General features: G+C 43.5%; 1 protein-coding gene across 1 annotated transcript in view; it reads left to right on the top strand.

Moving 5' to 3' along the window:
* Window positions 1–27,513, top strand: part of LOC115470042 (inactive heparanase-2-like) — a 260,196-nt gene that overhangs the window by 124,638 nt on the left and 108,045 nt on the right. The window contains exon 5 of the mRNA XM_030202916.1: window positions 2,513–2,619. Within this exon, the coding sequence (XP_030058776.1) occupies window positions 2,513–2,619 (107 nt within the window). The remainder of the gene's footprint in view (window positions 1–2,512; window positions 2,620–27,513) is intronic.

Genomic DNA, 27,513 nt, shown 5'->3' with positions numbered 1-27,513 from the left:
TCAGGCCTTCCCTCCCTGTGTCCCGCCCTCACGGAAACTGGAAGTTACATCAGATGAGGGCGGGACACAGGGAGGGAAGGCCAGAAGAGAGGCGATGTGCGACTGCCGCTTTGAATGCAGGGGACCTGGAGCCGTGGAGGCAGGCAGGTGAGACCGGGGACTGCAGCGGCGGGGGGCGGAGGTGGGGCGGCCTTGCCCCGGGTCCGGCCTAGTCTCTCGCAGCCCTGCAGGCGCTAGTCTGGCGCTAATGGCTTCTAGCACTCATATTTACCTTTGACCATCTGCTCATGAGAGAGCTCTCCAGAGTTACTTAGGGAAGGGTTCTGAGGTTGTGGGTGGTAAAAGATCTAGCCCAAGCGGGTGAGTTACTGGGTCAGTTGCAGAGGGAAATCCTCTTGGTTGTTGAATGACAGTAGGGGAGGAGTTAGAAGTTAATACATGTTGTTGTTGGGAGTTGCACAAGGTCTTTGGTTGCCTCTATCTCTGCCGGGACCCTTGTGAAGAGGAGGGAGTCCTGGATGGGTTCAAGAAACTAAGATTGACCAAAGAGGAAGCTTTCTGCCAGTAAAGCATTAAGTGGAAGAGTGCTCCAGGTGGTAATTAGGGGATCCCAGCCTGGGAGCAGGAACAAGAAAGAGGTGTTTAGAGCCAAAGATGGTAGCCCGGAGAGGTATGCCTTTGAAGGAGAGTGTGGACAGACAGGGAGGTCTGGTTCAAAGGAAGATCTGCTTGTGGCACAAATGCTGCATGCACAGCCTTAGGTTGTTATACCGAGAAGGGATGGGTATGGACAGGAGGACCTGTAAATATGAACATACTGTAGGATTATTGGCAGGGCCACCAAGAGACAAAAGCAAGCCAGAGCACACACTGGTAGGTGGCCCTTCCCCCACCTCACCACACCAAACACAGGGGCATAGCCAGCAGCCTATTGGGAGGGAACTCTGGGACCACCCATTCCTTTTTGCTCTCTCCCTGACTCAGTTCCCTCCCCTCCCCCATTAAAATTGTTACCTTTGTTGGCGGGAATACCCAAGCCCCGCCAACCAAATAGCTCCGTGGCCCAAACCTCCCCTGGTGTAAGGAAGTCTGCAGCATGCTTTCTAACTATTGACGCTGGCACTCCTTGCACATGCATGTGAGCTAAGCATGCGCGGAATGTTGGCGTTGGCTGCTAGAAAGCATGCTGCTGACTTCCTTACACCAGAGGAGGTTCATTGGTTGATGGGGCTTCAGTATCCCCATCAGCCATTCAAGGTACTGCAGTTGGGCAGGCCTCAGCCCAAAGTGGAGGGGCCCAGGCCCTCCATGCCACTAGGTCAGCCAAGCTCTTCTTTGAGGCCAGGCTAAGGGAATTATGCCCCCCTGCCCCCCCCCCCCCCAGTGGGCCTGATTATAGGATTACACTTGAGAAGATAAACCATATGCCTGAATTTGCTCTGGAATTATCGTCGTTGGATATGAAGTTGGAGTACAAATTGACTATTTGTTTCAAACAGGATTTGAACTGCCTGTTGCAAAATCTTCAGTAAAATATGATGCATATAAAACTCTGGATTGAAGTCCTTTCTTTGAGTGAGAGTGAAACTTATTTACTCCCAGACTGGTAAAGAGAAGAAAGTAAGAGAAATAAAGCCCCGGCTCAAAACCCTACAGCCTTCTGGATCTTTATCCAGTGCCAGCCCACGCCCAACTCAGTTTATATGACCAAGAGGGATTCTTGGATCTTGCATGTGAAAGTTGTCTTTGTGGCCGAGGTCTCGGGTTCTGACCTGCGATGAGCTAACTGATGCCCGAACTGTGTGTGATGAGACCAGGGTTACAATAGAGCAGTGCTTCTAGAGTCACAATGATGTATCTCTGCTTTGTTAGAGACCTATTTGCTAAATGAATATGCATTTGTGTGTATTAATTTGTAATGATGGCATTCCGTTATTTGCTTGCATAAGCTTGCAGATTTTTACTTGTTCATGCTAATGTCTTCCAGGGCCCTATTAACATGCTTTATATAAGGCCTTCCTGAATAGTTGAGGGTATTAACATATGCATAGGCCTCTATGTCCGAACTGTGTGTAGTGAGACCAGGGTTACAATAGAGCAGTGCTTCTAGAGTCACAATGATGTATCTCTGCTTTGTTAGAGATCTATTTGCTAAATGAATATGCATTTGTGTGTATTAATTTGTAATGATGGCATTCCGTTATTTGCTTGCATAAGCTTGCAGATTTTTACTTGTTCATGCTAATGTCTTCCAGGGCCCTATTAACATGCTTTATATAAGGCCTTCCTGAATAGTTGAGGGTATTAACATATGCATAGGCCTCTATGTCCTATTGCATATAGAAAAAAATGTATCCTTGACTGGAATCTGGTGATTATGGTATGCATATATGAGCAAGTATGATATGTGCCTCTTTTGTAATCAGTTCATAACTCTACTTGCTTGTATTGTCAGAGCATTATTAACTTATATGTATTAATACAATTTTTGTTTACATTGCCCTCTGAATAGGTTGTGAATACATACACACCAGGGAAGAAGATTTGGCTTGGAGGAGTTGGAACAGCCTGGGCTAGAGGCACCAACAATCTTTCTGATACCTATGCTGCAGGTTTTTTGTGAGTTATAGAAACATTTCCAATGTAGAATCCAGCTTCATTTTCATTGTTCTACATAGTAAATTAAATATGGAGCTCCTTCTCTTTGTTGGAAAAATGACACTAAGCAGAGAAGACAGCAACACTGTTATTAAAGTACCTTTCCTAATAATGTACCAAATCGTGACAAATGAAAATCCAGCACAGGTGAGAAAAAAAGTTCAAGAGTGTAGACTAATTTAAATGCATTCTACACATTTGTGACTATTCTCTCCTTCTTACGGTGCAGGAGTTCCTAAACTGTGGGTTTCTCCCCAGATGGGGTTGCAAATTCCTCATTTTAGGTCCTTAGCTTGTCTCTGGATAAAAAAATATATGTATGTACAAAGTCGGCAGTACAAGCACACAGTAAACCTATACTATTTCATCAGCCACATGAGGAGAGAGTGCAGAGTGCAAAGCTAGTTTCTCTGCTTTGCTCCATGCCTACCAATGGCTTAGATCTTAAAAGAGTGAAGAGCTGATTAGGAAATGCCTGCACTCTTATCCCCACTGATTACCACCATAAACCTGTACCTTCCTCCTTCAGCTCTGGCAAGCATTACTACTTCAGATCTGAGCCTTCCTTCCACCCTCACCTCTAACATACATCATCACTGGAAATCCAGACCTGTTTTGCCACTGGTCATTGCCCCTCCCCCATCTCCCAACAAGCAGGAGGAGAGGGCCTAAGGCACCCCCATTCTGCTCCTCCTCAGCTATGATGGAGGCAGAACCGAAAGAACAGAAAAGGGAACCAACAGGGGAGGGGGTTCAGATAAGTCCTGATGGGAGGAGGAAGGAAGAGGGGGTATTAGGCTTGAGAGTTAGTCTGGAAAGGAGGGAGAGAGTGAGGGGTAAGTCTGAGATGGAGGGAAAGGGAGAGATGAGGGAGGAATTGAGGGGGCAAACCTGAGGAGAATGAGCTGGCTGATGTGAGCCTGGGTCTATGACCAGAAAGAGATGAATCGAGGAGGGGGGGGATGGAGGAGGGGATTGGAGGGGGGAGAGAAAGGTGAAGGATTGATTGAATTTGAGGACAGGAAGTTAAATGAGTCTGAGGTTAGTGAGAACTGAGCCTGTGGGAAAGCATTAAGGAATTTACATGGGGTCAGGGCCCAGGGGAAAGAATAAATGATTGGTTGAGACTAGGGGGGCTGAAAGTGAATGAGTCTCAGGGGAGAAGAGGAAGGGGGAAGAGAGGAGGAAATAAGCCTGTAGTGGTGGTTGAGAGAGAGAAAAAGAATCTGGGGAGGTGAGTAAGGGGGCAGGTAGGAAACAGGTGGAATGAGTTCAGAAAGCTTGAGAATAAGGGAGTGAAGGGGGGGAGATGCGAGTGGATGAGTGCTTACGTGTAGGGGTGGGTGAGCCTGTAGTGGGAGGTTGAGAAAAAGAGGGGTTGCAAGATAGAGAGGATGGGCCTGAGGGGATGTGAGGAAAAGGGAAGATAGGTGCATAGGTTGGATGGAAAGGAATGTAGCATGAAAGAGGGAGGGAAGAAGGGTGAGAGCAGATAGAAAAGTAGAGGGGAACACACACCAATCAAGCTGTTTTTTTAAGCACATAAGTATGATCATACATCTCTTCTAATCAAACAACACTGGTTTCTTGTACCTTATTGCATCAATTTCAATGTTAGCACACGGGCATATTACCAAGGAGTCCCTGAATACCTAGTAAAATATTTTGACTTCTACATCCCACATTGGTACGCCATTCCATGTCCAGAGGCTGCACGTTTTAAAGCTACATGTCAATCAGCATTTTTTTTCTTTATTATCAACTATTTGAAACAGCCTGCCACAGTCTTTAAGAATAGAATCCAATTATTTAAAAAAATTAAAATGGGTTTAAAAATCTATTTTTTTTTAAAAAGCATAGTATGGGCTCTGTTTACTAAGCTGCGCTAAGGGCAAGCTAGCATTTTTAGCGCACGCTAAACATTAGTGCATTCTAAATGCTAAAGACACCCATATATTCCTATAGGTATCTAGCATTTAGTGCACGCTAATTTTTACATGCGCTAAAAATGCTAGCACGCCTTAGTAAACAGGGCCCTTTGACTCTAAAGAAGATTAAAGTTGAATTATTTATCAGTCTTGCTTATGGTGTATAAGACAGTGGCTGAACCTCTTGGCCATTTCTGCTAGATCTCTATAATTTTTCTAATATAATTTTATCTATCTCTTTCTTATCCTTTTTCCTTTCCCTTGTTTTTATGGTAATTTTTAGTATATACTGTGACTAGCTTCTCATAGCTTTTAATTAGTTCTATTGTAAATTGCTTTGCTGACACTGTTTGTGTTGATTGGTGTGATTGGTGGTATCCGACAGAAGCCAGTCTCCTTATGAAGATTGTAACTGACTTGCAAGAGGTTTTATTTTCACTATTAATTTATCACACCTGTTAATGAACATGTTTCCGCACATCTTTAAGATGGCGTCGGACTAGGACATACCTGAGGGAGCTCCGAGCTCTGAGCCCTGGAAAACCAGAACAACACTGGAATAAAACCGAGCCATGGCTGGGAACGGAGCCCGGGTGCGAGCAATCATCAAGTGAGGAGGCCCATATGCGATCGGCGTCCACCGACGGGCCCTCAGAGGAGGGAGAGGCAAGTGAACCTCACCCCACAAGGGCCCACACGGGGTCCGTTGCAAGCTCGATCCTACCTTGCACCTGGCCGAGCCCAGGAGCGAAAGGCAGGAGACGATCGGGCCCAATCTGACTTGAGGCCGTGCTCTGTGCAGGGAGAGGCAATCGAACCTCTCCCCACAGGAGCCCGCACAGGGACCACACGGAGCGCCTACCCCTGCCTCCACCTGTTTGCCTTCCAGCCCAACAGAGGCGAACTCTTCAGTGGGGCCCATCCGATCCCGCGCGCTGCAGCCGCGAACAGCCAGGCACCCGATCCTACCTTGGACAGCAAAATAGGTGAGGGAGCCACGCCTGCAGGCCACACCATAGCAGGGAAACACGGAAGCGCACAAGCGCTCCCGGGGAGATCGCTCGAGCCTCCAGGATTCGGAAACAAATCCGGAGGAGCAGCGATGGCGGAACACCTCCAGGGCAACAGTGGGGAGGCGCCGGAGTGCACCAGGGAGAACGCCAGGGCTTCTGAGAGCACAGCTCCCTGCCTGCAAAATTGACTCCCAGAGCCAAGGATTCTCCCGACCTGGAGCAACACCTCGAGCACCGACCGTGAGTGAACTACCCCAACCACCACTACAGCTTCCTAAATCGCGAAGATTCTGTACCCGAGGAAATACTTCTAACACCTGATTGTGAGTAAATCATCTATATCCCCCCCCAAACATATATATATATATATATATATATATATATATATATATATATATATATATATATATATATATATATATAAAGAAAAATCCACAACCAAGCTCTATCAAGCAGCCTACAACACGCGGTCACCAGGTGCCCAAACTGATCAACCACCAAAATGAATACCTTCAAATTGTTCCTAGTAATTTACTCCTTATCACTGGTCCACCTAACTCTAACTACCCCACTTGCAGGAAGCAACATCATTCCCATACTACACCACCCCCAACGACTGACCAGACACACCCTACCTCATCAAACCACCAACAGACATACCAAAGGAAGAACACCAACACGCAGACAACCCCAACAGAAGGGAAAGAACCCCCACAACAAACCCACAATAACAAAACAACGACAATTAACAAAAATACACATAACACCAAACATAGCTGACCCATACCAAAAAATTCAAATTGGTTACATCAACGCCAGATCTGTAGTAAACAAAACAACACTACTGACAGACTGGATCACATCAGACAACCTCGACCTACTCTTCATCAATGAAACCTGGCTCCATGACGAAATAGACCCCATGATCTTAGATTTTTGCCCCCCAGGATATAAAATCGTTCACTGGACCAGAAAGGAAAAGAGAGGCGGAGGTATAGCATTAATCTACCGATCCCAGTTTACCATCGAAACCATTGCTGAGTCCATAACACCCCAACTTGAAATTGCCTCACTTAGAATCTGTAACAAAACCTTCCCCGACCATCTCAACTCCGTCCTGTTTTACAGACCACCAAGAAACTGGAATGAGTGCCAGACTACCTTCACTGACTTCATTTCAAACACATGTGCGACCAACTCCAACATACTAATACTAGGAGATATCAACCTTCACCTAGAAGACCCAAACTCCACTAATGCACGAGAATGTAAGGATTTCCTCCATTCATGGGACCTCACATGGCCACAAACGCAACCAACCCATGCCAAAGGGCATACTTTGGACCTCATCTCATACAAACTACCATCAGACCAGAACCTTATAATAACAGATATTAAATGGTCAGAAACACCATGGTCCGACCACCACAAACTAAACATATCACTAAAATGGCAGAAGAAGGGCTCTTACCACACACAACAACCCACAAACTACAGCACCAGAGGCCAAACAGATCCAGAAATATTCTGGCTACAGATTTACAATGGCAGATGGACTGCACAAACAGATTCTGCACATTACCTCACAGAATGGGATGAAAGATGCTGAAACATATTAGACATAAGACATAAGCATCGCCACACTGGGACAGACCAAGGGTCCATGTAGCCCAGCACCCTGTCTCCGACAGTGGCTCATCCAGGTCACAATCACCCGACAAGATCCATGGAGCAAAGCATTTTGAACTGCTTGTCCCAGGAATAGTGGATTGTTCCCTATGTCCATTTAATAACATTCTATGGCCTTTTCCTTCAGGAAGCCGCCCAAACTTTTCTTAAACTCTGCTAAGCTAACTGCCTTAACCATATTCTCCGGCAACGAATTCCAGAGTTGAATCACATGCTGAGTAAAGAAAAGTGTTCTCTTATTTGTTTCAAACTTACTGCACTCCAGCTTCATCGCATGCCCCCTTGTCCTAGTATTTTTGGAAAGCGTAAGCAGATGCTCCACATCTATCTGTTCCACTCCACTCATTATTTTATATACCTCTATCATATCACCCCTCAGCTGCCTTTTCTCCAACCTGAAGAGCCCCAGCCGCTTTAGTCTTTCCTCATAGGAAAGTTGTCCCATCCCCTTAATCATCTTTGTCGCCCTTCTCTGCACCTTTTCTAATTCCACTATATCTTTTTGAGGTGCGGCGACCAGAATTGAACACAATACTCTAGGTGTGGTCATACCATGGACTGATACAGTGGCATTCTAATATCCTCATTTTTGTTTTCCATTCCTTTCCTAATAATACCTAACATTCTATTTGCTTTCTTAGCTGCAGCAGCACACTGAGCAGAAGATTTCAACGTATCAATGATGACTCCCAGGTCCCTTTCTCGTTCCGTGACTCCTAATGCTGAACCTTGCATGACGTAGCTATAGTTTGGGTTCCTCTTTCCCACATGCATCACTTTGCACTTGCTCACATTAAACATCATCTGCCATTTAGACGCCCAGTCTCCTAGTCTCGCAAGATCTTCCTGCAACGTTTCACTATCTTCCCGCGATTTGACAACCTTGAACAACTTTGTGTCATCAGCAAATTTGATAACTCGCTAGTTACCCCCACCTCCAGGTCATTTATGAAAATGTTAGCAACGGTCCCAGCACAGATCCCTGAGGGAGTAGACGAAATAGCGCCCTTACGAACAAGAACCTCACACAGGCATAACACCATACCATGGTTTAATGATGATCTGAAAAAATTAAAAACACAAACAAGGAAACTCGAGCGAGCATGGAAAAAAATAAAAGATGAATGCACACTCAATGCATGGAAACAGATACACAGAAAATACAAATACGCTGTAAGACAAACCAAAAGGACATACTACAAAACTAAAATAGGGCCGGACTACAAAGACATGAAGAAATTATACCAAATTGTGAACAAACTACTAGACACTACAGCGGCCACTGCAACCAACACAGACATCCCACCTGCTGAGAAACTCGCTAAATACTCAATAAAAAAATTACCAACCTACGAAAAATGCTACCTCAGAACAAAACTAATACTGAAAATTTCATCAATAATCTGGACCCAAACCCTGGAGAATACCCAGCCGACCGAAACTGGTCAATCTTCACGCTCCTCACTGTTGAAACAGTAGCCCAGGCAATCAAAAGGCTCTCCAGCACCCATTGCAAACTGGATACCTGCCCTAGCTACCTACTAAAATCTGCCCCTGACCGCTTCACAACAGACCTCACATCCCACCTAAACTACGTGCTCCAACAAGGTCTTTTCTCTGAGGAACACAGCAACATCCTACTCACCCCAATCCCAAAAGATACCAAGAAAAAAAGCAACTGAAATTACCAACTACCATCCAGTTGCATCAATACCACTAGCAATTAAATTTTATTTATGTATTTATTTGTTACATTTGTAAATTGTTGGAAAGCATGGGGACCAAACAGATTACCGACTACTTGGACAAGTTCTCAATACTCCACAAATCACAATCGGGTTTCTGCCCCCTCCACAGCACCGAATCTGTGCTAGTCACTCTCCTGGCCAAATTCAAGCAGGAAATAGCCATAGGTAAAAGTATACTTCTCCTACAATTTGATGTGCCGAGCGCATTCGACATAGTAAACCACAAAATACTACTGAGACTTTTAGACTATTTCGGAATCTGAGGAAGCATACTCAACTGGATCAAAGGTTTTCTAACCACCAGAACATACCAAGTAAAATCAAACTCAAACATATCACCACCTTGGAAAGCAGACTGTGGAGTACCTCAAGGATCACCACTATCACCAATACTCTTCAACATAATGATGATCCCACTAGCCAAGGCATTATCAAAGCAAGGCATCAACCCATTCATCTACGCAGGTGATGTCACAATTTACATTCCCTTCAGACATGATCTAACAGAAATCAACAACGAAATTAAACTCGGCTTGAATACCATGGATTTATGGACAAACTCCTTTCAATTGAAATTGAATACTGAAAAAACACATTGCCTCATCCTCTCATCTCAACAGAATACATAGAAACCAACAACCTTAATCACCCCAGAACACACCCTCCCTATTTCAAACAGCCTGAAAATACTCGGCGTGACATCGACCACAACCTCACTCTCGAGAGCCAAGTGAACTCCACAACAAAGAAAATGTTCCACTTAATGTGGAAACAAACGCTTAAAACCTTTCTTCCTGAGGGAAATATTTTGTAACCTAATACAATCAATGGTACTAAGTCACTCAGACTATTGCAACGGAATTTACGCTGGATGCAAAGAACAACTCACAAAGAATCTCCAGACCGCTCAGAATACAGCAGCCAGACTAATATTTGGCAAATCGCGATTCGACAGTGCCAAACGCCTCCGAGAAAAACTGCATTGGCTGCCAATCAAAGAACATATTACTTTCAAAATCTGCACCCTGGTCCACAAAATTATCTGTGGCCAGGTCCCAGGATATATGACAGAACTTATACACCTACCACTCAGAAACACAACCAGATCATCTCGAACATACCTAAACCTCCACTACCCAAACTACAAAGGACTTAAATACAAAGCAACCTACGTGTCCAGCTTCTCCTATATAAGCACACAATTAAGGAACGCACTACCAGAAGTTGTGAAGACAACCTTCGACCACCTAAACTTCAGGAAATCATTAAAAACCTACCTGTTCAAAAAGGCATACCCTGCCGACCTAACATAAATGCCTGCACTCTGCAACACAACATAACCAACGCTTGTAATGGACACTACAAAATCTTTCCTCTCCTTGATCCCCATTGTAACTGAAACATATGTTCCTTACTCAACCACAATACCACCTGTATTTGTTTCTTTACCGGACTTGGCGAACGCCTCTACGGTACTATGTAAGCCACATTGAGCCTGCAAATAGGTGGGAAAATGTGGGATACAAATGTAAGAAATAAATATTATTTGAACATAAAACAGTTGTGGTTTACTTTTCTACTTCTGCTGGCTTTGTCTGTGGAGGCTCCACACCCAACCCTTGCACATGCTATCAAATATTGTGGTAGCGGTGGGATCTATGCGTCTCAGTTGAAAAAGAAGGCCAATCTGTCAACCTCCAGGGCTCTGCCTTATTACAGAACCAAACCAGAAACTTGGGGTAAAAAGGGATTAGAAAAAATTTAGTCAGAACCAAACAGGCAGGCATTTTTTTGTTTTGTTTATAGTGTGCAACATAGGCGCCAACTCCGTGGGTGCTGTGGGTGCTCGAGCACCCCCAATATTTTAACCCGCCGGAAGTTCCCAGCCAGCCTGACCTGCCTGCCTTTGGCCTCAACAGTCCTCCGTCCTCACCTTCCTGCTGCCCAGAATTTAAAACTCATCTTACCTCAGGTCCCAGCAGCAGTGAAAGGCGAGCAGGCTCGGCACGTCAGCCTTCCCTTCTCTTTCAGCTCTGGTCCCGTCCTCATTTCCTGTTTCCGCAAGGGTGGGACCAGAGCTGAGAGAGAAGAACCTGCTAATGCCTGTATTGCCTAAGATGACCACCCCCCTAAGAATGATTGGGATTATTTGATGGTGAATTTTGAAAGTACTGCGCAAACAGGTGGGTGGAGGCTGCATGAATCACTTACTTAGGCTACCTCTTAACCACTAGCAGCCAAGACACTTCTCAGGATGCTAACTCAGTTAAGTGAGCCATGTACTCATATGTCAAGGCCACCATCCTGGAATAAACAGGATGTATCCCAGAAGCATATTGACAGCAGTTCCAGAAAGGGAGGGAGGGATTAGATTCTTGAGACATACCACCTTTCTGTGCTACTCTAGTGGGCTCACAATCTAAATTATTTTTGTACCTGAGGCAATGCAGGGTTAAATAACTTGTCCAGGGTCTCAAGGATCTACAGGGGAAATCAAACCCAGTTCTCAGCCCACTGCACTAACCATTAGGCTGCCCTTCCACTGCATAGGGGCCCTCCATCCAAAGTCCCTGAAACATCTTGGAAGACTGGAATGGAGATAGCCAAGATCATTCTCCTGGAACAATTCTTAGATGGTTTAAGTCCACCCATGAGACAGTATTACACCAGTGTCCTAATCTGACATTAGAGAATTAGAGGTAGCAAAAAGTTTTCATCATGTTCAATTTGTGCCTGAAAGCACCAGACTGAAGAAGAAGAAGCTGCCCTTGAGCTCAGAAAGAGGAAAGGGAAGGACAGAATGAATGGAGCCTCAATCATTAAAGACACAGCATCCAATGCTGTCTTCACCTCAAGAGTTGGACCTTCTCACTTTCTACAATTCTGGAGAAATGGGGAAATATTTTCCAGAGACTGGCTAACAAAAGAAGAGGACGCTATAGATATTAGTCTAGTGAATCAGCATACCTCTAATTTTGTGGATGCTCCCTATCCAGTGACATAGAACTTTGTGATCCAAGATGAACTGCACAGGACTCCTCTTCATTTGCTGGTGGATTCTAGAAACATGAAAGACTCTTATTTGGAGGGAGAGAATAAATAGACTTCAGGCTAATTATGAGCAGACAGTAACTTTATCCTGTGTTCATGGAGATCAGAGGCAATACCTAATTACTCAGGTCTCAATCAAAAACACCAGATGGCAAACCAAGCTAGAAGTTAGAGTTTTACCCTCGCTTCTCTACCTGGTTGTTTTGGGTAGGGATTTTCTGACTTGAGCTTTCTGGACACAGCTAACTGCCATGCCAGAAGGGTTGAAGGAAGAATCATTCCCAGAGATCTTCCTACTAGAATATCCAGAGCTGTATATTAAGAACACTTGTCTAAATACGGAGGGCAATGCTTTTTAAAGAAGTATTGCTATACTCAGAATATAGGGGGCTGCAGTAGACAGGGACCCTGAAGTAGAGGAGGCCACACACAATAATCTGGGGACCTTAGGTTATCTGAGTGGGGTGGGGAAGAAAATCTTGGAAATTTTAGGAGAGCCCAAATTTTGGATGAGTCCCTTAAAAAATGCCCAAGCTCAGGTTCAAGTTATAGATGGCAACTTAGACCCTTCTAAGGCAAGCTTCCTGTATTTTATGATTTAAAAACCCCCCACAATTCATTATATAGGATATCCAAAGGAACCCTAGAAGGAGAAAAGAAGTACCTCAACTCTATTATAGGCAAATATTGCATCTGGCCCACAGTCACTGGCTAGGGGGCCACTTAGGTGAAGAGAAAACCTAGAAGCACATATTAACTCAGTTTCACTGGCTGGAGTTATATAAACAGGTACGTACAACTGTATTGTCAATCATGCCCAACTTGCAAATTGAGTAATCCTCTAGGGGTCTAATCTGCCCTTCTCATGCCCATCATTGAGACCATATTCAAAAGAGTGGCCATGGATTTAATAGGGCCATTGGAGCTAACCACGAAGCAATAAGTATATTCTAGTAATCCTGGATTATGCTACCCAGTATCCTGAAACCATAGTGTTATGCAACATGAAAACTGCCACAGTAGTGAATGCTCTGTGACGTTTGTGAGCCCTTGGCCCAGAGGTGGACGCGAGTCCCCTCAGAACTCAGAGTACTCCCAAGAAATGGACTGGACCACAAGTGGAGATGAACTGAGGCAGCTTTATTAGTAGCAAAAAAACACAAGGCTAAAAGGGTAGCCAAACGGCACAGAAGGGAAAGCAGGAAGCCTAGCTATACAGTCTAGCCTAGCTGAAGAAATGCAAACATAATACATAAAATAAGGTAATGTAACCCATAAGGGGTTAAATAAAATGTTTTATTTATTTATTTATTTTTACCTGGGGCGCTGCAGCGGTGGGGTCGTCGGGGAAAGGAGAGAGTGTCTGCAGCATGTCGGGCTAAAGCCACATTGGAGAACCGCTGTGTGAGGGGCAAGGCCCGGAGCGGTGCAGTGGGGGTCTGTCAGAGTGGCATATCTGGCGGTAGTGCAGGAGCTGGGTAGCTTCTCAGGCTGACATCAGCGGATTTTGGGAGCGCCGGTAGACTGTGGAGGTGGAGGGGATGGCCCGGACAAGCTGATTGGCCCTGCGTCTGTCGTCGGCGTGATGACGTCAAGCCCTGTGTCTTTCGTCCGCGTGATGACGTCAGACACACATCTAGACACAGGGGAGCAGGGATTCCCCATTCTTAAACGAACCGGCTCATTTTAATGAGTGGATCTGGTTCTGAAGAGGAGGAGAGATCGTCGTGGGTCTGGGGACAGAGGGAGAAGTGCTCCGGTGCACTCTCACAGTGTGTTTTTTAAAATTTTGTAAGGCAGTTGGGTGCTAAGACCTGGTGCTGTACACGCGCTGAAGCAGAGAGAGAGCGAGAGAGCCGGGAGAGGACAGCAGTGACAACACGAGCTAGATGCCGGCTCGTGGCAGAGCTGTGCAACGGGCATGTGCTGAGGATTAAAGGGTAATTTTCAAGTTTTGAAGAAAATTTAAGGTATGAAAAATATTTTTATTTTAATTTGTGTAAAAAATATGTATGGTAGAATGTTTAAAATGTTTTTGTGTTGTGTGTGTGTGGGGGGGGGGTTGTTTTAGTGTAGGGGCTCATGGGTGAGCTTGAGGTAGTTTTGACATATTAGGTGTTCTAAACAGTTTTTTTTGTCAGTTGGGTGGGTATTTAGCTACTGCAAGGACGTATGTGACAGTCTCTGTCCATAAAAGTTAAAAATTGGTTTTAAAAATTTAAGAAAAATTGTAATTTATGATGTGAAATGGTGTCTGAATGAAAACTAGTGCTAGTTAATCTCAAAGAGCCCCACAATTGATTTTGGCTATAGGGTGAGTGAATGGGAGAGAGTGTCTGAGAAATTTTACTGAGTTTAAAGTATTTCTAAATTAGTAAAACTCAGTTATAAAGGACTCAGATGTAAAATAAAATAAAAAATATATTATTATTTTGAATTGGTGAGATTAGTAATCGCCTAACAACTTCTAAGTACCAAAATTCTTTTTAGAAGTTTTACTATGACAGCTGACTGTTTATTATTACTGAAGTCTGCTGATATTCTCTGAAGAGAAATAAAAATTAAAAATTATTTGAAGAGTAAATAAATAATAACACTTCAGACTAATACTGTGCTATTAAAATTTCAGAGAGAATTTAAAGTTCTCTGAATTATATTTTGGAAGCCTGAAATTTAATAAATGTTAGTATCAGGCACACAAATAAAATAAAAAAAATAAATAAAAGTAAGCTCTGGATTAAAAGCTGGTTTCATATATTTATTTAATTATTAAAGAAACCAACTTTGAGTTTTTTTAAGAATTCATTTTGAAAGGGATTAATTGAGGGTGGGTTAAAGCGTAGGGATCCTTAATTATATATTTATTTTTCTGGGGTAGCTAGTAAAAGAAGTTGGATTTAAGTTTATAAATAGGGAATAGGTTCTAGCCCTTTGAGTTTTTTTTTTGTTACATTTGTACCCTGTGCTTTCCCACTCATGGCAGGCTCAATGGGGTAGGCAATGGAGGTTTAAGTGACTTGCCCAGAGTCACAAGGAGCTGCCTGTGCCGGGAATCAAACTCAGTTCCTCAGGACCAAAGTCCACCACCCTAACCACTAGGCCACTCCTCCTCATTAATTGAGATAGTAGGTCAGGTCCAAACACCTACTACACTATCAAGTCTATACAAACGAGAGGAAATGGTACCCAACGAAAAGAAAGACCAAGAAAGAAGATCAATACAAGAAAGCTAGACAACCTCAGCTAAGTTGCCTTCCTAATTTCAGAGTGGTAGAAGAATAGAGAAACCAAAGACTAAAAAAAAATAATTTTACAGAAGTAAAGGAAAAGTGGAAGGGAAATAAATACAATAAAAGGTTTATATACTTACCTGCTTCAGCTGAAGTAATTGGACTGCCTATAAAAACAATATATATATATATATATATATATATATACACACACACACACACACACACACACATAGTATCATTCTTATGACCTAATTTTAATTCATATAACATTAATTGAAAAAGTTCTATGGAGTATGTTTTCATACATTATCTGATAAAAGATATCTTTGTGAAAAATCTGTTATAATTATCTTGTTTCACTGCTAATGGGAATCTGTAAAGGACAATAAATGTTAATTTTTACTGTATAACTCATTTTCATCTCCGAGTTTAAATTTTTAAGAACATTTCTTACCCTATTTATTAGAAATAGAGGTACGGGATTAGTTTAATACTTGTGTATCTTATTTCCCATTTTAGTTTAAACTCATCTGAGGTAATCTTATTGGGTACAGTAGGGTGAGTTTAAACTCTTGAGAGTGAGGTCACAGTAACGTAGAACAGCCTAGCTGTATAAGGAAAACAAACATAAGCAGCCTGGCTGCGCATCTCAATACTAGCGGAAACAATGCAAAGCATAAAGTATACAGTAAAGGTAAAGTAGAACAGCCTAGCTGTATAGGAAAATCAAACACAAGGAACCTAGCTGTACATCTCAATACTAGCAAAGCAATGCAAACATATAGCATACAGTAGAACACAATAGACTAGGCAAAGGGCCCACCCTTACGGGACAAAAACAAACAGGCAATACTTGGCTGACAACGGTAGTGGTTAAGAAAAGGGTTCATTCTGTCAGTACACTCAGATGAGCTGCAGATCAACCATGGCAAGCTCCCTCAAAACCAGAGTGGAGCAGAAGCAAAACAAAGGGAAAAGAAGGAGTCCCTTGAGGACTTGCACCACAGGTAGAGGCCAGAGCGGGTCACTCCGCTCACAGAAGACTACGGATGACACCTAAGACAAGCAAACAGTCACTGAGGCGCCAAAGCCGGATGCTCCCAAGGCAAGCAAGATAAAGAAACAAAGCCCGAGCCGACGCCTCCCAAGGCAAGCAAGGTGAAGAAGCAAAACCTGAGCCGATGCTCCCAAGGCAGAAGACTCACCAGCCCTGCACAGCACCCAAGGGCCAGGAGCAGCCAACACAGACCTCTCCGTACTCCAAGCACCGCTCCCTTGTCCAGAGATACCTCGAGACATGGCCTCAGCTGCTGCACCTGCAGCAGTCCCCGTCATCTAGCCCTTACAGTCCTAAACACAGCACAAAGCAACTCGCTGCATACAGCGACTAAGGACTCATGGCAGGTGACTGGAAACTCAACTGAGGCACAGGAGGCTCTGGACTCACAGGCCTGGCAGCAGGCTTCACTGGACCCAAGCAAAGGTGAAAGCTATAGGCAGAACTATTACTCCTCAGAACTACCAAGCTTGAAAGCAGACTTCACAGGAACACAGCATTAGGTGAAAGCTGTAGGCAAAGCTTTACTCCTCAGGACTCCCTGGCTTGGAAGCAGACTTCCACTGGAACACAGGATAAGGAGAAAGCTGTAGGCCAAGCTTCAGGCCATGGCCTCACACAGAAACAGTAGTAGGAACTATCAGAGCCCAGGCAGGCCTGAGCCCCATCAAGGATAACTGCCAGAACACTGAGCACGCTCAGAAACGAACTTAAGAAGTGCTCAGTGCTGATGACATCATCAGCTTGGCCTCCTCCTCCACTCTACAGTGACCCCACAGATCACTGAGTGGAACTGCAGGTAATTTTAGATGAACAAAGCACTGACGCCGCTGCTGATGACGACCGTGACATGCTCTATGGGAGGTCTTTTCATGAATGAAGATACCCAAGGAAGTACTCAACGACCAGGGTCACCCTATGTGACACATGCCATGAAACATGTCTATTTCCTGTTGAAGATGCTTTGGATCTCTGTATACTACCCCTACACTGATGGCCTGGTTAAGGACTTCAACAAAACCCTCAAACCGATGTTGAAGATGTTTGTTGCTGAGGATGGGAAGAATTGAAGTGCCCTCCTTCCTTATGTACTGTTTGACATCTGGGAAATATCCCAACATTTAACTATAAGAGATGACCCAGAGAGATCTTGAATGTTGTCAGGGAAACCTGGGAGGAAAAACCCAGTCCAGGACAAAACCAGGATAACTATGTCTTGCAGATGCAGAACGCTGAAGAAAGCAAGGGAGGCAACAAAACTCTGTTTAAAGAAGGTTCAAGTGGGGCAAACCCGAATATACAACTGCTCCACATTCCAGATTTTTTTCCAATCAGGAGGCTTTCATCAGAAAGTAAACTAATGTACAAATGGCAGAGGCCTTATGAAGTTGTTGAAAAAAATAGGTCCTATGAAGTATCCCAGCCTGATAAACAGAAGAAGGCTTAAATCTTCCACATGAATTTGCCTAAGAAATGGACACCCTTGACTTCAGCTGTGATCCTCAGAGATGACTTTGGACCAAAGGTCCCATCAAGCCTTTTCAAGTTCCCTTCTGAGACCAGCTCTTGGCAGCCAAGAAAGTGGATTTGGAGTGACTAGCTCACCAGAATACCAATATGTTCTCCAGTATCCCAGGCCAAATATATCTCACATGTCACATCATTGAGGACTCTGGAGTGGTAGTCCAATAGTATCCTTGCCAGATCCTTTAGGCCCGGTGACCAGCCATTTTGAAAAAAATAGAAGAAATGCTTGAACTCAGTGTCATAGAAGAGTCTACTATCAACTGATCATCATTACCATTTGTACTAGCTCCTAAGCCAGATGGGAATATCCTCTTGTTTACCAACTTTCAGAAGGTTAACACTGTTTCCAGACTCAAAACATATCCAATTCCTAGCGTTGGTGGATTGATAAGAGAGAGTGGAAGGAGTCCTGTTCATTCCTACATTGCATCTGATTAAGGGTATTTACAGGTACTCAAGAAGACGACCTTCTCTATGTATAGCACATCAGTACTGCCATTGATGAATTATGGAAGTGGAGGAATTACTTTTCATTTAACCCTCATAATAGTTGGTGAGGAGCACAGGTAGATTTGATTTGTTATATTTTATGAAGGTAATACCCAAGTTGCCTTTATAAACTATGCATAGAGTGGGAGTAAAGAAGACCTGAAGTCTGGGGGCCAGACTGCAAGTGCGTGCCTAGTCAGAGTGTGCCAGAGCTGATAGTTCTGAAGGGGCCAGGTTCACTGGAACTGAAGACAGCACCTCATGTAGTAATGTCATTGGAGAGGACCAATTCTTGCAGTTAAAAGCCAGTTTCCCCAAGTTACCAGATGAGAGTGAAGGTTACCTGAAGTCTGCTTGCTAGGCTGAGTGGGAACCTAGTTGGGGCATGCCAGAGCTGGTGCTATCACCGTATCCATGGATAAACATGCCTACTTGGTTACATAAAGTAAAAATCTCTACTCATTGTCTTGAGCTTCTTGAAACCCTTCCTCCTCCACCTAGCACTGCTTTTCATTGTTGGGTGACTTTATCCTGGAAAGTGGGTGTGTCACTACATCAACCATCATGCCTGATGGCTCTATTCAAAGGAGATGTTCCCTTCCTAGGCCTATCATATTCCCTGCTGCTGGGGCTGAGTGTTTAAGGGTACCTTATGCAGCATCTGATCAATATGTATCCTGAATAGATATCTGGAAGGTCATCTCCCATACAGACTCCCATACAGATAGATATTTTCAGCTGATATTAGTACTTCATTGAAAGAACAGGACCAAAGACTTATTGCGGTGGAGGATCCCTGTTCTAAATTAGAAATGTATACTTCCTCTTAGCATGTAACTCGACTTTCATACACAAGGATAGTCTTGTTCTTCACCAGAATGTTGAATCGCTTTAAAATAATTTATGTGCTAGGAATTTGTATGTTTAAATTTTTCCAAAACTCCATCTGCTTGCTCCAATGATATTTGAGTTCTAAATTTGTCCGATGGTAACTCTTAATAAATATGTATCATATTTCCTCAAGATTTTAATCTAGAAATTCAGTTGTGGGGCCAGTGTTCTGAGTACAGCAAGTGTGGACCTTTCCACTTTTTAAAAATCTTCCATGGATGAGTTTTCCACATGGGCTGCCCTTCTGGTTGTATTTCAGAATGACTCAAGCAAGACTAGAATTTTGAAGACATATTTTCATAGGAAAGATGTTTCATAAGAAAGAGTGGAGGGGTTACCTAATGGTTAGAGCAGTGAGCTGAGAACCAGGGAAGCCTAGCTCAAGCCCCACTTCTGTTCCCTGTGATCTTAGACAAGTTACTTAACCCTTCATTTCCTGAGGTACATACTCAGATTGTAAGCTCTTCAGGAAAAGAAAAATACCTACTCTACCTAAATGTAACTTGCCTTGATTTACTACTGAAAAAGGCATGAGCTAAAACCAAAACCCTCTTTCTTCTGTGAATAAAGGTATTGCAGAGTCACAGAACTTCATAGGGGATTATTTCAAGAGAAGGGCACCTAGAAAAGTTTCATTTCATGTCATTTACCATGACGATTCCAGGAATGTTTTAATCGTTTTCATTTGGTCATTATATCATCAAGGGAAAAAAGTCTGAGTGTGTAAGAGGTTATTAAAGCCAAAAGACCATCCTTTAAAAAATGGAAAAAGGATCCAAGTGAAGAAAGCAAGAAGCAACATAAGCACTTGCAAGTTAAATGTAAAGCACTGATAAAGAAGGATAAAAGAGAATATGAAGAGAAACTTGCCACAGAGGTTAAAACTCATAATAATAACTTTTCAAGTATATCAGAAGCAGAAAGCCTGTGAGGGAATCTGTGGTACCATTAGATCACCAAGGAGCAAAAGAGACACTCATGATGGACAAGGCCATAGCAGAGAGACTGAGGGGTCCTTTTACGAAGCTACACTGGCATTGCCAAGGCCCCCTTTTACAGCAGCAGATAAAAGGCACAGTTTTTTAAAAAAGAAATGGATGTGTGGCAAGTGAAGCACTTGCCGCACGCCCATTTCGGGTGGGAGTACTTACCGACACCCATTGAGGTAGAGGTAATGGCTCCTGCACTATCCCTATGGTAACCAGGCAGCACTCTGGCTACAAAAATTAAAATATTTTTGTAGCACCGGAAATGGCAATCGCTGGGAGTGGGAACTACTGCTGGGCTGCTGCAGTAGCCCGGCGGTACTTCCATTTTAGCAAGCAGTAAGCCCATGTTGGACTTACCGCTACTTTGGAAAAGGGCCCCTGAATTAACTCTTTGCTTCGGTCTTTACTGAAGAAGATGTAAGAGATTTACCTGCACCAGAAATGGTTTTCAAAGCTGACAATGTGGTGAAACTGGAAGATATACCGAGCCCAACTGACAAATTAGAGTAGTAAATCACCTGGACCAGTTGGTATACACCCAAGAGTACTAAAAGAACTCAAATATGAAATTGCTAATCTGCTGTTAGTGATCTGTAACCTGTTTTTAAAATCATCCATAGTACCTGAAAATTGGAGGGTGGCCAATGTAATGCTGATTTTTTTAAAAAACGGGTTCCGGAGTGATCCAGGAAATTACAGACTGGTAAGCCTGACTTCAGTACCAGGCAAAATAGTGGAAACTATTATAAAGAATAACATTACAAAATACATAGACAAACATGGTTTAATGGGACAGGTTCAGCCAGTGGAAGTCTTGCCTCATCAATTTGCTTCATTTCTTTGAAGGTGTGAATAAACGTGGATAAAGGTGAGCCAGTTGATGTAGTGTATCTAGATTTTCAGAAAGTTTTGACAAAGTTCCTCATGAGAGACTCTTGGGGAAAATAAAAAGTCATGGGCTAGATGGCAATGGCCTTCTATGGATTAGGAATTGGTTACAGGACAGAAAACAGAGGGTAAAGTTAAATTACCATTTTTCTCAGTGGAGGAGGGTGAATAGTGGTGTGCCACAGGAATCTGTAATGGGATCACTGCTATTTAAGATATTTATAAATGATATGGAAATCGGAGTGGTGAGTGAGGTGATTACATTTGCAGATGACACAAAACTATTTAAAGTTGTCAAAACACATGCAGACTGTGAAAAATTGCAGGAAGACTTTAGGAAACTGGAAGTCTGGGCATCCAAATGGCAGATGAAATTTAATGTGGGCAAATGCAAAGTGATGCACATTGGGAAGAATAGTCCAAATCATAGTTACCTGATCCTAGGGTCCACCTTAGGAATAAGCACCCAAGAAAAAGATATAGCTCTCATTGTGGACAATACACTGAAATCTTCTGCCCAGTATGCAGCAGTGGCCAAAAAAGCAAACAGGATGCTAGGAATTATTAGGAAAGAATGGTAAATAAGATGAATATTATAATGCCTCTCTGTCACTCCATAGTGTGACCTCACCTTAAGGATTGCATGCAATTCTGGTTGCCGTATCTCAAAAGAGATAGAGTGGAATTAAAACAGGTTCAAACAAGAGCGACCAAAATGATGAAGGGGATGGAACTTTCTCATATGAGAAAAGGCTAAAGAGGTTAGGGCTCTTCAGCTTGAAAAAGAGGCGGCTGAGGGGAGATATGATTGAGGTCTACAAAATCCTGAGTGCTGTAGGATTAGTAAAAGTGAATTAATTTTCACGCTTTCAAAAAGCATAACCAGGAGACACTCAATTACCATGAAGTTACATGGAAATACTTTTAAAATAAATAGGAGGAAAAATAAATAGGAGGAAATATTTTTTTACTCAAAGAATAGTTAAGCTCTGGAACTTGTTGCCAGAGGATGTGCCATTTCGTAGCTACGTGGGGCCTGAGGGGGCCTGGGCCCCCATAGATTCCAGCCTGGAACCCCCTCCCGGCGAACCCACCCCCGCCGCCACCTACCTTCATTTTTGCTGGCAGGGAACCCCACTCCCCGCCAGCCGACGTCCTCTCCATCCTGCTCCTGCTGTTGCATGCATTGCTGACGTCCTGCACGTTGTACGTGCGATGTCAGACTCAGAGAACAGAACTCTGTTCTCTGAGTCTGACATCCTGCACGTACAACGTGCAGGACGTCAGCAATGCATGCAACAAGAGCAGGAGCAGGACGGAGAGGACGTCGGCTGGCGGGGAGTGGGGTCCCCCGCCAGCAAAAGTGAAGGTAGGCAGCGGCGGGAGAGGGTTTGCGGCAGGAAGGGGGTCAGAAAAGACCTGGGGGGGTGCCGGGGGGCGGCGCCGGGGGGAGGGCTAAAATGTGCCCCTCCCCTCGGGCTTTGGACCCCCCTCCCACGGAAGTCTGGCTACGCCCCTGGGATGTGCTAACAGCAATTAGCGTATCTGGGTTTTAAAAAGGTTTGGACAAGTTCCTGGAGGAAAAGTCCATAGTCTGTTATTGAGTTGGACTTGTGGGAAGCCACTGCTTGCCCTAGAATTGGTGGCATGGAATGATGTTGCTACTATTTGGGTTTCTGCCAGGTACTTGTGACCTGGATTGGCTACTGTTGGAAGCAGGATACTGGGCTAGATGGACCATCAGTCTGACCCAGTATGGCCATTCTTATGTTCTTATGTACTGAACACATAGACAAACTTGGTATAATGGGACAGAGTCAACATGGATTCATTCAAGGGAAGTCTTGCCTTACCAACTTGTTTCATATAAGTACGTAAGTATATAAGTGTTACCATACTGGTACAGACTGTGGTCCATCAAGCCCAGTATCCTGTTTCCAACAGTGGCCAATCCAGGTCACAAGTACCTGGTACGACCCAAAACAGTACAATTCATTTTATGCTTCTTATCCCAGAAATAAGCAGTGGATTTTCCCAAGTCCATTTTAGTAATGGCTAAAGGACTTTTCTTTTAGGAAGCTAGCCAAACCTTTTTTAACCCCGCTAAGCTAACTGCTTTTACCACATTCTCTGGCAACAAATGCTGAGTGAAGAAATATTTTCTCCAATTCATTTAAATTTACTACTTTGTAGCTTCATTGCTTGCCCCCTAGTCCTAGTATTTTTGGAAAGTGTAAACAAGCGATTCACTTCTACCCATTCCACTTCACTCAATATTTTATATACCTCTATCATATCTCCCTTCAGCCATCTTTTCTCCAAGCTGTATCAGGCTTTCCTCTTAGAGAAGTCATCCCATCCCCTTTATCATTTTCGTCATCTTTCTCTGTACTTTTTCTAATTCCACTATATCTTTTTTGAGATGCGGCGATCAGAATTACACACAGTATTCAAGGTGCAGTCACACCATGGAGCGATACAAAGGCATTACAACATCCTCGTTTTTATTTTCCATTCCTTTCCGAATAATATGTAACATTCTGTTTGCTTTCTTTGCTGCTGCAGCACACCGACCAAAGGGTTTCAAAGTATCGTCAACGATGACTCCTAGATCCTTTTCCTGGTCGATGACTCCTAATACAGAACCTTGCATCACGTAGCTATAGTTTGGGTTCCTCTTTTCCACATACATCACTTTGCACTTGCTCACATTAAACATCATCTGCCATTTGGATGCCCAGTCTCCCTGTCTCTTAAGGTCATCTTGTAATTTTTCACAATCCTCTTACGATTTAACAACTTTGAATAACTTTGTGTCATCAGCAAGTTTAATTACCTCACTAGTTATTCCCATATCTAGATCATTTATAAATATATTAAAAAGCAGAGGTCCCAACACAGACCCCTGCGTAACCCCACTATCTACCCCTCTCCATTGAGAATACCGACCATTTAACCCTACTCTGTTTTCTATCCTTTAACCAGTTTTTAATCCACACTAGAACACTACCTCATATCTCATGACTTTCCAATTTCCTCTGGAGTCTTTCATGAGGTTTGTCAAATGCCTTTTGAAAATCCAGATACACAATATCAACTGACTCACCTTTATCCACATGTTTGCTCACCCCTCCAAAGAAATATAGTAGATTGGTGAGGCAAGATTTCCCTTCATTAAATCCATGTTGGCTTTGTCTCATTAATCCATGCTTTTGAATATGCTCTGTAATTTTGTTCTTTATAATAGTCTGTACCATTTTGCCCGGCACTGACATCAGGCTCACCAGTCTGTAATTTCCCGGATCACCTCTGGAACTCTTTTTAAAAATCGGCGTTACATTGGCCACCATCCAATCTTCTAGTACCATGCTTGATTTTAAAGATAAATTACATATTACTAACAATAGTTCTGCAAGTTCATTTTTCAATTCTATCAGTACTCTGGAACATATACCATCCGGTCCTGGTGATTTGCTACTCTTCAAGTTGTAAGATTTCCCCATTGCATCTTCCAGGTTTACAGAGATTTGATTCAGTTTCTCTGACTCGTCAGCATTGAATACCATTTCTGGCACTGGTATCTCTCCCAAATCTTCCTCTGTGAAGACCGAAACAAAGAATTACTACTACTACTACTACTACTACTACTTAACATTTCTAAAGCGCTACTAGGGTTATGCAGCGCTGTACAATTTAACATAGACGGACAGTCCCTGCTCAGAGAGCTTACAATCTAAAGGACACGTGAACAGTCAGTCTGATAGGGGCAGTCAAGTTGGGGCAGTCAGGATTTCCTGAAAGGTAAGAGTTAGGTGCCGAACGCAGCATTGAAGAGGTGGGCTTTAAGCAAAGACTTGAAGATGGGCAGGGAGGGGGCTTGGTGTAAGGACTCGGGAAGGTTGTTCCAAGCATAGGGTGAGGCGAGGCAGAATGAGCGGAGCCTGGAGTTGGCAGTGGTGGAGAAGGGTAATGAGAGGAGGGATTCATTTAATCTTTCCGCTATTGCCTTGTCTTCCCTGAATGCCCCTTTACTCACGCCTTCGTTTCTTTGAAGGTGTGAATAAACATGTGGACAAACGTGAGCTGGTTGATGTAATGTATCTAGATTTTCAGAAAGCGTTTGACAAACTTCCTCATGAGAGATTCCTGAGGAAAATAAAAAGCCATGGGATATGAGGCAATGTTCTGTTGTGGTTTATGAACTGGTTAATGAATAGAAAACAGAGGGTAGGGTTAAATTGCCATTTCTTTCAGTGGAAGAGGGTGAATGGTGGTGTGACCCGGGAACTGGTGCTATTTAACATATTTATAAATTATCCAGAAATGGAAATTACAAGTGAGGTGATCAAATTTGCAGATGACACAAAATTATTCAGTTGTTAAAATGCATGCAGACTGTGAAAAATTGCAGGAAGGCCTTAGGAATTTGGAAGTCTGGGCATCCAAATGGCAGATGAAATTTAATGTGGACAAATGCAAGGTGATGCATATTGGGAAAAAATATCCAAATCAGCACCCAAGAAAAAGATCTAGGTGTTATTAAGGACAATATGCTAAAATCTTCTGCTTAGTGTCTGGCAGCAGCCAAAAAAGCAAACAGAATGCTGGGAGTTATTAGAAATGGGAAAGAAAATAAGGTAAAGAATACTATAATGCCTTTGTATTGCTCCATGGTGCAATCTCACCCAGGACCAGTTTTAGACATGCTGAAGCCTAGGGCAGAAATTAAGTAGGGGGCCTCCAAACCCCTCTCCTTCCTGCCCCCTCGCCTGATTTCCCCACCCTCCATTACTACCACACATAAAACAACTTTAAATGACTTCTTCACACACCAAACATAGACAGACCTTCACCAAATACAGAACAAAGGATCACAGTTTAGAAATATGAACACCAAAATGGAATTGAGAACCCCAAGAAGTTAAACTCAGCAAGTACTGCAACACTGGAGAAATAAAAATAGCAGTGCACTTCATTTTGAACTAAACACGATCAGTGGCATAACCATGAAGAGCGGGGGTGGGGATTTGGGCCCCTCCAAAATTAACATCTCCTTTGCTATGGTTAGTGGAGCTTCCCAAGCCTCACCAGCTGATGATCACCTTCTTCCCCTCCTTACATCCAGCGACCAGAACTCTCCAAGCTCTGCAGCCAGCAGCACTAGTTGAGAGCTGCTGTCCCCCCCCCCCCCCCCCCCCCCCCCCCCCCCCCCCACACACACACATACACACATCTGCTTGGCTTTCACAAATGCATGAAAACCGAATATGTGTAGTAGCAACTCGGGGAAACTGCCACCAGCTGAAGAGTTTAGAGATTTCTGACTGCCGGACTAGAGGAGGAGATCTTTAGTTGGCAGGGCTTGGGGATCCCCGCCAGCTCAAGTGTTTATATTTTGTATTCTGGTGGGGAGAAAATATGGTGTTCACCCATTTTAGGCTCAAGCCTCCCCCAAATCAGCCATCTATCTATGTCACTGAATACAATTAAAAAAAACCCATCTGTGATGCACATATCCCAAAGCTAACATATTTCAGTTAATACATTCAAAATAAAACAGTTTTTTCTACCTTTGTTGTCTGGACATTTTTTTTTTTCTATCATCTTGGTCCCAGTTTTTTCTCTTTCTATTTTCTGTTATTCTAATTCTCTTTCCAGTGTCTGCTGTCCATTTTTCTTTTCTCCTCTCTTCTCTGCATTCCCTCACTACACCTGTCTCTAACATATTGATTTTTTCCTTTCAGCTATTTCCTCCATTTTTTTTTACATTTCTGCCTCTGTCCACTCAAATTCACTCTCTCTCTCTCCCATACATCCTCCTCCTTTTTAATTTTCAGCTACCTATCAATTTTCCATCTCTTCTCAGTCACTAACTCTCCTATTTCCCATCTCACTCCTTTCCCAGCCTCCTCTCTCCTTCCATCTACTCCTCATTATCACATTTCTACCACTGTGCTCACTATTCTCCTCACTCATCTTCTTGCCACCCCTCCCCCTTTTGACTTTTCCAATATAGTTCCATCATTTCCGGAATCCCCTCTCCCTCTTTCCACTCTTGTATCCCACCCCAGTCTCACTGCTTGATATTTCCATGTCCCTTTCCCTGCTCCACCCCTTAGCATCTTCCTGATCCACCTCTCTTCCCTCCTACCCCATGAATCCATCTCTCCTCCTCTCTTTCCCTACCCCCGCGGTCCAACATTACTCCGTCTCTTTTCTGTTCTTCTTCCCTCTCCCCTGAAGCAGCATCTCTTTCCTCTCTCCATCCCATTGTTCAGCATCTCTCCCTCTCTTCTACCCCACAGACCAAACATTTCTCCCTCTCTCTTCATTCCTTCCTTCCCTCCCTCCC

This window comes from Microcaecilia unicolor, chromosome 5 (assembly GCF_901765095.1).
Source record: "Microcaecilia unicolor chromosome 5, aMicUni1.1, whole genome shotgun sequence".
NCBI classification, from domain to species: domain Eukaryota; kingdom Metazoa; phylum Chordata; class Amphibia; order Gymnophiona; family Siphonopidae; genus Microcaecilia; species Microcaecilia unicolor.
This window is presented reverse-complemented; position numbering and strand designations above follow the sequence as displayed.